The 12,866-nt window shown below is 41.6% G+C and overlaps 1 protein-coding gene across 1 annotated transcript; it reads left to right on the top strand.

The window, feature by feature from the left end:
• The first annotated feature begins 312 nt into the window (after positions 1-312).
• LOC124286099 (fucolectin-like) lies at positions 313-6,103 on the top strand. The gene is made up of 4 exons (XM_046722430.1): positions 313-418; positions 2,700-2,936; positions 4,924-5,071; positions 6,028-6,103. Exons 1-4 carry the CDS (start codon positions 313-315, stop codon positions 6,101-6,103), a joined length of 567 nt encoding a protein of 188 aa, XP_046578386.1.
• The last annotated feature ends 6,763 nt before the right edge of the window (positions 6,104-12,866 follow it).

Raw genomic sequence — 12,866 nt, 5'->3', positions numbered from 1 at the left:
ATCAACACCGAGGGTTTTCCGTGTCGAAATAACTTCTCAAACGTTGATGTGCGTCATAGTTGAATTTCGTGGCAAAACTTTATGAATTAATCACATCAAAGAACAGAAAAATTTAAAAAGATCTCTTGTCTGAGAAAGAACTTCAGCTTTCTTTTTAGTACGTGTTAAATGTGTTTATATTCGTATTTTGTGTTTCTGATACTTATGTTTAAATGTTCACCGTCCGTTAGCCACGAAAGCACCAAAACGATCGGTGATGCTTCAGGTCTTAAGTAGATACTGCAGAAGAAGCGACTAGCCCGAGATTCCTATATGGTCTGCATCGCTGTGTTGACAAGGACGTTGTTTCATGTTGGCTCAGATTCAATGATGAAGATACAAGCATTTACCTTCATCTTGGTAACAACCATTTTTAACGGTAGGTATTGCTACATTCTGTATGACATTGTTTGACGTCACTACAGCTACTATTCAGTCAAGTACTTGTGATTCGAATACACAATGCCATTTAGAAAGTGGTTAATTGCAAATGTAACATATGTTATATCTGGGGTTACACTTTCTTTGTAAAGTACAGATTCTAGTATTTTGGGGGTTGAGCCCCATCCGAGATTCGAACCCACACCCTCAGAGTCAGGCACCCTAATCGCCAGAACACACAGTCAGCCGTGTAATTATAACATGCTATGCCATCGCACATATGTTATACTTTCCTCATCGCCTTAAAGCGTTCACCTTCTGGACGAGTTCTGCTTGGGACGACAGATGCAGACACACACACTAACAAAAACACAAAGACACATTCATACTTGAGACATAGACACATACATGTATGTATGTGTGTTGTCATTTGGCATGGTTATTCATTATGTAACATTGTTCCAAGTACTGCAATGTTATGGACCAAGGCTCAGCGCGCATTTAAACAAAATAATCGACAGTCTTGGTGAAACTGTTTCCTAAAGAAAATCCCGCACGCCGATTTCAAAGGCGTGTAACATGAAAAAAAGAATAAAGTGCTGGGTTCATATTCTAATGTTTACCATTTGCGGGAAGGTGACGATTTATTAACTGATAAAGCCGACAGTGCAAATTAATCCAGTGATGTCCCACAGTTTAAAAGAATATCAGAAACGACAGGAGAAGAAGAGAATAAATTCCAACTAAGACAAAGGTGAGGACTACAATAAATGGTTTTACATGAGCCACACACCGCCCTTGCGCAAGCTCATTATATCTCAACAGGGCTGATGCTATTCACTATCAGCTCTTGAAGCATTTACAGAATTCATGTCTGGAAACACTGCTAAATAAATCTGATACAATATGGACTTCGGGGAATTGTCCAGCTTCGTTACATAATGCCATCATACTGATCTATCTAATTACAGACCAATATCTTTAACGAGTTGTTAAAACCATGGAACGAATAGTAAGTAATAGATTAATTTGGTATCTGGAAACCAATAACCTAATAACAAATATACAATTTGGTTCCTTGAAGAATTGTAGTAATATTGATCATTCAGTACGATTAGAATCCTTTGTTAAAATGCCATAATATCGAAACAACTCATAGTCTCAATTTCCTTTGAGCTTGAGAAAGTTTACGATAGTGCTTGGAAGCACGGCATTTTATAGGATTAACATGATTTAGGTTTAAGAGGTCGTTTACCTCTTTCCATACAGTTTATCACAGTTTGTAACAGGCAGACAAGTTTAGGTTAGAGTTGGCTCAACCCAGTCTAATCATTCCAGTCAGGATCAAGGTTTTACACAGGGAAGTATTTTGTTTATAACATTATTTACTGGCAAATAAGGATAAGTTTGACCGGCGCAGAGAACGCGTTTACGAGAAGTAGGCGGTGCACGGCAGTGAGCAAACCTATTTGGTTTGTGAAAGGTAGAGCAGATGTAGGCTAGTGCATGTGCATTGCATGACGATGAAATTGATTCCGTGCGTAGCTGCACACGCCTTGCTCATAAGTCTCACGTCGGTGTAGCAAGTCGCACTACACTTGATCACGGACAACCTGGGGCCCCTTCGCTAACAATGGCAAGCGCCAGTGGGCTGCACTCATACATGCTAATACGGGTCAATTGTCAGGTCGGCGCTCAACTTATCCTTGCTTGGCAGTTTTATTATAATTCAACATAGGTTTCAACTGATTCAGTTGATGGATCACCTTTCTTCTTCTTTAATGTTTCTTCTCGTGGTAAAAATATGCATACAATAGAGAGGCAGTTACAACTCTGTCTCAATAGAACTCATAAAAGGTCAATTGAAAACGATTTTGCATCCCTTGTGATGACAGAATCGCAGCCAAGCGTATCCTGTTTGACTGTATTGATTTATTGATGGTGTAAATCCAGCTACGGTCCATGCAGGAAGCAAATGTTGGCAATCTTAGCCTGTTCTTATAGCACATTGTCTTCTATAATTAAAATGTTTTAGACTTACATACTGGATTCACATTCACACCTGTGATGTTATAGTTGTTTGTACTGCCCTTTGCTGACAGTTTTGTCTTTATAATTTACCTTTATTAAAAAATTGTTTTAAGTGACCATATGGCTGAAATATTTGCGACGTGACGTAAAATCACATTTACACACTTCAACCACCGCTACCCCACACTTACAGAATTCGGACCACCGTCACCCCAACGCATTCACTCACTAATGAACCCTTGTTTCAGCAGTTGACAGTGGAAGAAACCTAGCTTTGAGGAAACCAGCTAATGCCAGTTCAACTTACACAGGCTCCTATCAAATATGGGCGTCAAATGTTGTTGACGGGTCACCTTCAGGAGATTTTAACGACCGCACATGTCACAGCGGGGAAAATGGTGATCTGAATCCCTGGTGGCAGGTGGACCTACAGGCCGTCTACAGGATATCAAGGGTTCAGATCGTTGGTCGTTCAGATGGCCGTAGTAAGTGCCCAAAATATTTTCTGTGATGTTGCCATGTAATATCCTGTGTTTGGATATGTTTGTGTGGATTTGTTGCTGTGTGTGGTTGGTGTGTGTACTATGATGTTTGTGCCTTTGTATGGTTGGTTCTAACACTTGTGTTGATGGTTGTGTCCTCTGCTATGGAATGTGTCCATACATTAGATATTAAGACCCTTGCTGATGTCCCTTGTTGTGGCAAAAAAGCTATCCACAAGGCTGTATGACCAAAAAAAGGATGATTTCAACTTTCCAACTGTCAACGTTCCTTTCATGTCGAGCAACAGGTTCCAGCCTTAGGTACCTTTGAGGTACAATCGGGCATCCTCCCTTTACCCAGATTTCAAAGTGTCACAACATTCAATGCCCAAGTATGGTAGACATGTAGAGGGCATTTCCAAATTAGATGCATCAGTGACACAAATGATGTCCGATCCAATTAATTATTTTGCCCTGTACGATGCGTTCCCATATTGTTTCAGGTAAACTAGACTTATGTTTATGACGGGTGCAACCGGTGGGGCAGGATACGCTTACTTTTTCGCGAACACCTGGTATTATCATTATTCGATAGTGATTCATAAACATATGCTCTGTCATCGTATTGCAATCACTGGATCGTCTGATTGTACAGACTCGATTGTTTACGAACAACATCGTATAGCTGGAATATTGCTGAAGCAAATACATACTCATGATGATAGTCCGAATTGTAGAATCGACTCTGCTTTCAGCAGATATTTCGCGTGGATACGGAAAGGGTTTTGCCACTTCTGTTTGTATGGCTGGTTGAAAACTTGTGTTGATGGTTGTGTCCCTCTATTAGACGTTGCGTTCCCGCTTTAGTGATTGTGACTGTGGCTGGTGCTTGTGTCCCTGTGTTTGTTGCTATGCCCATGTATGGGTATGCTGGGTGTCTGTCTATGCGATCAGGTTATGCGGATGATTTATTAATTAACCGTGGAAGATATGTTTCTATGGAAAAAACCCAAAGGTTATGTCCATTCTGTTACATTATTGAAGACGAATTCCATTTTATGTTTATTTGCCCTGTATATGAAAATCTAAGAAATAAGTATTTACCGCAACTGTCTTTATCTCAAATCAACGTTAATCTATTGTCTTCCTTACTTTCCTGCAAAGAACCTCCAAAACAATACAAAGTTGCTCTATTTATCTACAATTCATTTTTGTTAAGAAAAGAATTGATTAGTTAGAAAGTTGATTATATATGCCATTGTCAAGATGTATCTCTTTTGTATATGGGCCTATGGCCTTTCATACAATAAAGAATTGAATTGAATTGAATTGAGTCCCTATCTATAGATTTTGTTACGGGTTAGAGGGGCGATGGGGTAGCCTAGTGGTTAAAGCGTTGGCTCGTCACGCCGAAGACCCGGGTTCGAATCCCCACATGGGTACAATGTGTGAAGCCCATTTCTGGTGTCCCCCGCCGTGATGTTGCTGGAATATTGCTAAAAGCGGCGTAAAACCATACTCAGTCAGTCAGTCAGTCAGTTACGGGTTAGAATTACTGTGATAAATGTTTGTGAGCCCCCTTTAAACTAAAACAATAAAACATAAATCTATAATATTGAATTATATATTGAAAAAATAAGATAAACAAGGTTACAATGAATGACAGTACAGATTTCTAATGCAACGATTGGGTCACACATTTAAAATATTAACTTAATGTCTATCGTCACCAAAGTCTTAAATCTTGAAGTTTGTTGACAGTTGTTGAAAGTTCAATGTAGATGAGGCCACTTGAGTAGTCGGTATTGAAACGTCAATGTTGGCAGACAAGTGCCATTGCCGCTAATAGTAAATATCCAGCCTCAAATACGCGACTCGGGAACAGACACACCATATTACGAGCATCTACTCACGACATAAAGCCTAACATACGACGTATCAGTCTTCATAACCGATTACTGTACAAAACACATGTGTCTGATAATTCCAGCTGAGTGGCTGCACGACTTCTACATCGAGATGTACGACGGGAACCCTACTGTCACTGTAGGGGTCCAGCCTAAGTTGTGTCACTTCTACAAGGGCGTCTTCAAACCCACAACTCAAGACATCAAGTGTGACTCTGTGGTGTCTGGGAGGTTCGTGAAGCTGTCAAGGAAGAACATACGACATCCGGAACATCTCTTAACATTGTGCGAGGTATCAGTGTATGGGCCAGACTCGTATGGTAAGCTGGATGTATATATGTATACATGTGCTTGTATGTATGTGTGCGTGTATCTGTATGCATGTGTGTTTGTGCGTGTGGAGTTGGGAGTATTTGATCATGCTACTGTATCTGTATTCTTGTTTTGGAATAATCACTATGAGATTATATTGCGTATGAAGAAACTAAAACGGCTGGTCTGATATTTGTACATGTGAAATAGTCCTTCCAGAACATATATAGAGAGTTCTTAATCCCAAATATTTTACTACTACACGTTCCTTTGCGAAGGTAATGCATCTATCTATTCAATCTAAGAATGAACACATACATGCTGGTTTGTACGCACGCTCGCAGGTAATGTTGTTGTTGTGCCCTCCTACACACATAGCCCCCCCTGCAAACGTTCCCATGTTCTAAAAACACCAGGTTCTTCCATAACTCCAGACAACATACTATACATCAGGTGTGTGGTAGTGGCGTGTGCAATATACGTCGAACATGTTGTGTTTCTCTGTTGCCAAGTAAACAGGAAACAAAAGCGATATACATCGGACACATTCTTTGAGATATTGTCATATTTTGACGTCAGGTGATCAGAGCACTCTTAGGTTCTGTCCAAACTGACGCTGTCTTGGTTGTTGTGTTACAAAGACGCATAAAACGGTCCTATGTATTCAACGGTGACGTACATACAACAACGTAATGTATGTGTTACAGTCAATGTGTAATATCAGGCAATTTGTAACTTGCCTAAGATTTTCAGTTAATTTACAAATTGCCTGACAAATTTGTCGATTTGTTCGACAGATTGACTGGACGTAGGTTTCAATGTGTATTATCATTATTAGTGTTTGCAGTCAACTCACTTCCGTTGTCACTCTACAGAATCTTGGATGCACCAAACATCAAGACTACTTCAGTTGCGGGTATGAAGGTCAGAGGTCCAAGAATGCAAAACTAAGTCAAAGGGTCCTGATATACCATGAGCCACCGATCATGACCTCTTGGCTGCATGTCGACCAGGTCTACTTGTCCACGAGATACATAGTCCTTGGATAGTATACACATAACCACTACACCTTTAGTTGTAGCATTCTTACGTTTCTTCTGATATTCCATGCAGAGAGACACCTTACCTGGCTTCCTTTAGAAGAGCTATAACAATCAGCTGTAATCACAATGGATGAGGATGACAAACATGACTTAATATCACCTAATGTTTCACTTCATACTCCCTAAAACAATTGAAACTGTCTTTCAGTCAGTCTGTCAAATAAATCGACTAATTTTTCAGGCAGTTTGTAAATTGACTGAACATGTCAGGGAATGTACAAATTGACTGAGTGAATCAGGCAATTAAGAAATTGACTGATTTTACACACTGACTGTAATATATACAAGCCATACAGTACGAAGGATGTGTCTAACAAGATATTTGTAACTTCTTTTATCAAACGCATATTTCTGTAAGACAAACCTGTCACTGACTGATGCCATCGTGATGACGTTGCCCCTCGGGATCCTGCACTGTAGCGTCTTCTGTACAACCAACCCTCTCTGCCTTGCGGTCAAGGTGGTCAGCGATGGGACACCCGCATGTCAGCTTGTCTACAGGAATGTCCACAGTGCCAGGGAAACTGCGCCGACACTTTCGAATTGCCATGTCTATACGACATCGAGGAGTGAAATGGATGTGTAACTGCCCTATCATAGATGTCTTTGTCCGTGCAGTTGACTTAACCTTCCTTGAAGACACAGACACACACAAAGACAACCAGACACTCAAAGAGACACACATCCCCATACACGCAAAGACGCACACACAAATACACACAGGTTTAGTTTGCATGTGGAATGGCAATAACTACTTATACTCAAGTGCCTCCCTGTTATGCTGTACACTATGTACACCAAACCTCTGGGACAACTCATCTCTGATCATTGCATTGGGCAGCACTTTTATGCTGATGACTCCCAATTGGTGGACAGCTTCAACCAAGTCCAGACAGTCAGCAGAAGGCCAAGGATAACATGGAGTCCTGTCTCAATGATGTCAAGTCATGGATGACAAACAACAAACTGGTCTTAAACGATAGTAAAACAGACGCCATCATTATTGCTCCACGTCAAAGACAGCAGAAGTGTCAGCTTTCTTCCATTTCCATTGGACAATCCTCAATCCCTTTCTCCCCCTCTGTAAGAAATCTTGGTGTTTATTTGGACTATGAAAAGTCATATCAAGCACCTATCCAAAATATGTCACTTCCATCTCCGAAATATTGGTTCCTTACGCAACATCTTAACCATGGAAGCAACGGCCACCCTCGTTCGATCTCTAGTTCTATCACGCTTGGACTACTGTAATAGTTTACTATTTGGTATCTCTGATGAACAATTACAGCGTCTTAAAAAATTACAGAATCAGGCTGCTCGTATCGTCACAAGGAGAAAGCTACGCTCTCATATTACGCCAGCTCTCAATTCTCTTCACTGGCTCCGGATCCGCGAGAGGATTGAATTTAAACTGCTCGCCCTTGTTCATCAGTCTATTATCAACAGTGGTCCAGCATACCTCCAGGATTTGATAAAACTCCACAAACCTGAAAGATCTGTCCGCTCCAGCGATCAACTCTTGCTAGTTGTTCCCGTTTGCAAACTCAAAACCTTTGGTGCAAATTCATTTTCTCATGCTGCTGCCACTCCCTGGAACTCTCTACCATCGGATCTCAAAACCTCTCCATCACTCCCACTCGTTAAGTCCAAGCTCAAAACTCACCTCTTCAAGAAATATCTGTAACATCAACTTTCCTGTACATAGAACCTGTATATATATTATGCGCTTAGAGCATGTCCCTGAGTGATGTGGATGAGGCGCTATAAAAGTACTCTTATTATTATTATTTATTGTTGTGTGTCAGTAATTATTCATTGTTCCAAGTGCAATGCACTTTTCCCTTTTGTCCTGTTGTGCGCATTATCAGGTATATAGTTCTGGAATGTATTACAGTGGTGCAGAGAACATTGTAGAAGGATCTGGTTGCTTTGCTTTGGTTTGTAAGGGGAGCTAACTCTCTCACCTCGCATAACATCTCACGTTACAAGAAGACCAGCATTGTGTAGAGATCATTCTCACCTTGGTTACTAAGACTGTTTTACAAACTTGACCATTGCTGCAGTCAGCTGAGTGTGACAATATATGTCTTTATTGCTATAATCACCGCTCTTGTATGTACTGCCTTTGATTGTACCCGTTAAGATCCGGGTTGGAATTAATTTTCAGTAACCCATGTTTGTCGTAAGAGGCGACTAACGGGTTCGGGTGGTCAGGCTCGCTGACTTGGTTGGCACGTGTCATCGTATCCCAGTTGTGTAGATCGATGCTCATTGTGTTGATCGCTGGATTATCTGGTCAGAACAAGACTGGTGAAATGAGGTCAGCCAGGTGTTTATTTATGTGAACAAAATGGCCGACTTTCAGACAACAGTAACCCCAACACATTTACACACTTCAGACAACAGTAACCCCAATACATTTACACACTACAAGCCACCGTAGTCCCAACACATTTACACAGTACAGACCACCCTAACCCCAACCCATTCACTACAGGTCACCGTAACCCCAACACATTTACACGCTACAGGCCACCGTAATCCCAACACATTTACACGCTACAGGCCACCTTAACCCCAACACATTTACACGCTACAGACCACCGTAATCCCAACACATTTACACACTACAGGCCACCCTAACCCCAACCCATTCACTACGGGCCACAGTAATCTCAAGTCATTTACACAGTACAGACCACTATAACCCCAACCCATTCACTACAGGCCACAGTAATCTCAAGACATTTACACAGTACAGACCACCCTAACCCCAACCCATTCACTACAGGCCACCGTAATCTCAAGACATTTACACAGTACAGACCACTATAACCCCAACCCATTCACTACAGGCCACCGTAATCCCAACACATGTACACAGTACAGACCACCCTAACCCCAACCCATTCACTACAGGCCACCGTAACCTCAAGACATTTACACAGTACAGACCACTATAATCCCAACCCATTCACTACAGGCCACCGCAATCCCAAGACATTTACACAGTACAGACCACTATAACTCCAACCCATTCACTACAGGCCACCGTAATCTCAAGACATTTTCACACTACAGGGCACTATAACTCCAACCAAACACAATCTCACAGACATTTCAACTAATCCCAACACAATCACCCACTTCAACTTACCGTCACCCAAACACACTTAATCACAAGAGATCTCTTGTTTCAGCAGTTGACACTGGAAGAAACCTAGCTTTGAAGAAACCAGCTAATGCCAGCTCAACTTACACAGGCTCCTATCAAATATGGGCGTCAAATGTTGTTGACGGGTCACCTTCAGGAGATTTTAACGACCACACATGTCACAGCGGGGAAAATGGTGATCTGAATCCCTGGTGGCAGGTGGACCTACAGGCCGTCTACAGGATATCAAGGGTTCAGATCGTTGGTCGTTCGGACTGCTGTGGTACGCGCCCAAATGATTTGCTGTGATATTTGCGTTTTAAGCCTTACATTGTAAAATCCTGTGTAGGGACATGTTTGGGTGGATGGTTCCCTGTGTGCTTGTTTGTTTATTGTGGTGGTGTTTGAGTCTTTGAATGGTTTGTTGTAACATTTGTGTTGATGGTTGTGTCCCTGTGCTGGGGAGTGTGTCCATACATTAGTGAGTGAGTGGGTCAAAATTATAAGTCACATCGGCAATATTTCAGCCATGTCGTGACTAAATCAAGTTATAGATTGATGATAATTAAAACTGACTATCACAGACATAAGTGTAAAACTTGTTATTAACCTAAAAAACTTAAAAAAAATAGTTCAACTTTCCAATTGGCAACGTTCCCTTCATGTCAAGCACTACCTCTAGCCTTTGGTGATTGCGTTTCACAACTTTTGAGCGTGCTGTTTTTACCAGGTCCTCAGTACAGTTTTCAAAATTTGTCATGATGGACAGGTGGAGGACATTTCCAAATTTTAGGATTCTGCAACAAAAATGATGTCCGATACAATTCATTATTTTGATCTGTACCATACTAAGAGAATAACCCTCGAGGTACAAGTGATTACGGGAAATATGTCCCAAGTGAAATTAATGTTCACGTTAACGTTTAACGTTAATTTCACGAGGGACATGTTTCCCGTAATCACTCGTACCTCATGGGTTATTCTATTTATTACCCACTCTGTAGTTAAACCGAAAAAAACGCATCTTCTTATGTAAGGGTTAACAACTGATCTGTATTAATGCGGGGATGAAACCAAACTGCTCGAGCTAATGGAATCGCATTCGAACCACAATATAGTACTGTAGAAGAACAACACAATTCAACAGTTTCCAATTTTCGGTTGATGGCGATTTTATTAACCACACCCCATTGTTAAGGTTAAGTTTATTTCAACGAGTACAATTACATATTCAATATTTAGTCGCAGATCGCAAATGTGTCGATCCTGCCTACTCGTGTCAGAAGGTAGTGACTGTAACAGTTGTTGGATACAGAACAGCAAAAGCCTGTCAATGCTTACCTTATAAAACAGTGAAAATATGCAAGGGAACAATAAAACGAAGGAATAGTGAACCTTTTTTTAAGAAGGCGATACACAATTATGAACGTTTGTCAACATTTTGCTGAATCGGGCTGTGACCTAGTTTTGGCTCGCGTCAGTGTCCTGGTCACAAACAATAACTCTAAAGTCCGAGTCGACAACAGTTTTCGTTCGCAGCCATAACCATTTCAATTTTAGGGTCAAACACAGGAACAAACCTGTCAAAAGTTTTTTTTCGATTTTGGGGTAAAAAAAATCATCTTGCGTTAAGTCATTTATAACACTCTACGGAAAGATGGGACTTTGGCGAGATGCCGAATTCGACTCGCTCGATATCGTTTCCGGCAACACTTTCAGTCAATACGTATACCTTGCGACTTCCATTTCACCAAGTTAAGTGGTTATCCCATACACGCGAAAGGAATTTAGTGGTGGTATTATTCTCGTTACACGTCCAGTAATGTATCCGTCCACTTTGACCAGGTCATTGACGTTGATTGCAGTTGCCTGGGTAGCCATGCTTGTTTACAGAATATGATTAAACAATTTTTTATTACGTGTCTGATAATTCCAGCAAGTGAGTGGCTACACGACTTCTCCATCGAGATGTACGTCGAGGACCCTGCCGTCAGTGTGAGCATCCAGCCCTGGTTGTGTCACTTCTACAAGGGCGTCTTCAAACCCACAACTCAAGACATCAAGTGTGACTCTGTGGTTGCTGGGAGATTCGTGAGGCTGTCAACGAACATGAGTCGATATGGACAACCCTTTGCATTGTGCGAGGTATCAGTGTATGGGCCAGACACGTATGGTAAGCTCGATCCGCTTAGGACATCATATATACATGTGTGTGTTGGCTTGTGATTTTGTGTATGTGCGAATGTGTGTGTGTGTGTGTGTGTGCGCGAGTGCGCTTGAATATATGTGCGTGTATCTGTATGAGTTTGCGCGAGTGGGCTTTGATATTTCTGGTTTGATATTTGAAAGTATGAAATAGTCCTTCCAGGAAATATCTATTGAGTTCTTCACCCCAAATATTTTCCTACTTTACGTTCTTATGCGAAGGTAATGAATCTCTTTATTCGATGGAATAATGAAAACATATACATGCTGGTTTGTGCGCACACACACAGGCGCACACGGACACACGCGTTTGCGCACTCATACCCCACTGCAATAGTTCTCACTCTACCTCCTTGCATTGTGTAAACATGTTTAATCTATATATACTTTATTCACTCTTTGTACTGACTCAGCATTCACGTGATGAAGGAGCAAGAATTAACAGTAACTCTGAAACGTCGTGTAAAGAATAAAAAAAAAGTTGTTATTCATAAAACGTGTCATGTATTCAATAGTTTTCATGTTGTATAAACACCATGTTCTTCCACTACTCCAGACAGCTTACTGTCCCGTGACACTGTCTTCTATAATACTGCTCAACACTTCACCCGAGTGCTTGCCCCATGAGGTAAATCTGCTAAATCATTCAGTGTGGACTCAGTGCATTTTGCAAGAAACTCTGTGAAATATCTGATCCTGGCCCCATCATCAGTTATGATGTTGTAGACCTGTTCACTGATGTACCACGAGAAGAAGCCCTCCTTGCCCTGCGACAAAGACTCAACGACCTTGATAAACCCCTTGATACCAGCCTCAGTGTTGATCCATAATCAGCCTAACCTCAGCCTGCATTGAATCTACCTACTTCACCTGGGGTGAAGACATCTTCGAACAAATACATGGACTGCCAGTGGGTTCACCACTGTCGCCGATCCTCAGTGAAATATACCTGACTGACCTCGAAGAGAACACCCTCCTGTCTTCACCTGTGAAACTCATGGGTTGGCATCGTAAAGTTGATGACACCTTTGTCATCCTCCACCCCGGCCAAAACCCAGACCAGCTACTACAACATCTGAACAGCCAACACCAACACATCAAATTCACCATGGAAGCAGAAACCAACAACAAGCTGCCCTTCCTTGACGTCCTTGTGACCCGCACACCTACCAACACACCCCAGACCATAGTTTACCGAAAGCCAACGCACACCAACCAATATGTGCACTACCAGTCCAACCATCCACCACAG

Source organism: Haliotis rubra, unplaced genomic scaffold, assembly GCF_003918875.1.
Source record: "Haliotis rubra isolate DU_JTF1 unplaced genomic scaffold, ASM391887v1 Scf376, whole genome shotgun sequence".
Lineage (NCBI taxonomy): Eukaryota > Metazoa > Mollusca > Gastropoda > Lepetellida > Haliotidae > Haliotis > Haliotis rubra.
The sequence above is the reverse complement of the archived record's forward strand: the minus strand, read 5'-3'. Positions and strand labels throughout refer to the sequence as shown.

What these genes read in the sequence shown, in the direction of transcription:
- LOC124286099 (XM_046722430.1), top strand. Translation starts at nt 313, where the DNA reads ATGGTCTGCATCGCTGTGTTGACAAGGACGTTGTTTCATGTTGGCTCA. An exon ending in GGTAACAACCATTTTTAACG is followed by an intron (nt 419 to 2,699) that starts GTAGGTATTGCT and finishes CCCTTGTTTCAG; the next exon opens with CAGTTGACAGTGGAAGAAAC. An exon ending in GACTCTGTGGTGTCTGGGAG is followed by an intron (nt 5,072 to 6,027) that starts GTTCGTGAAGCT and finishes GTCACTCTACAG; the next exon opens with AATCTTGGATGCACCAAACA.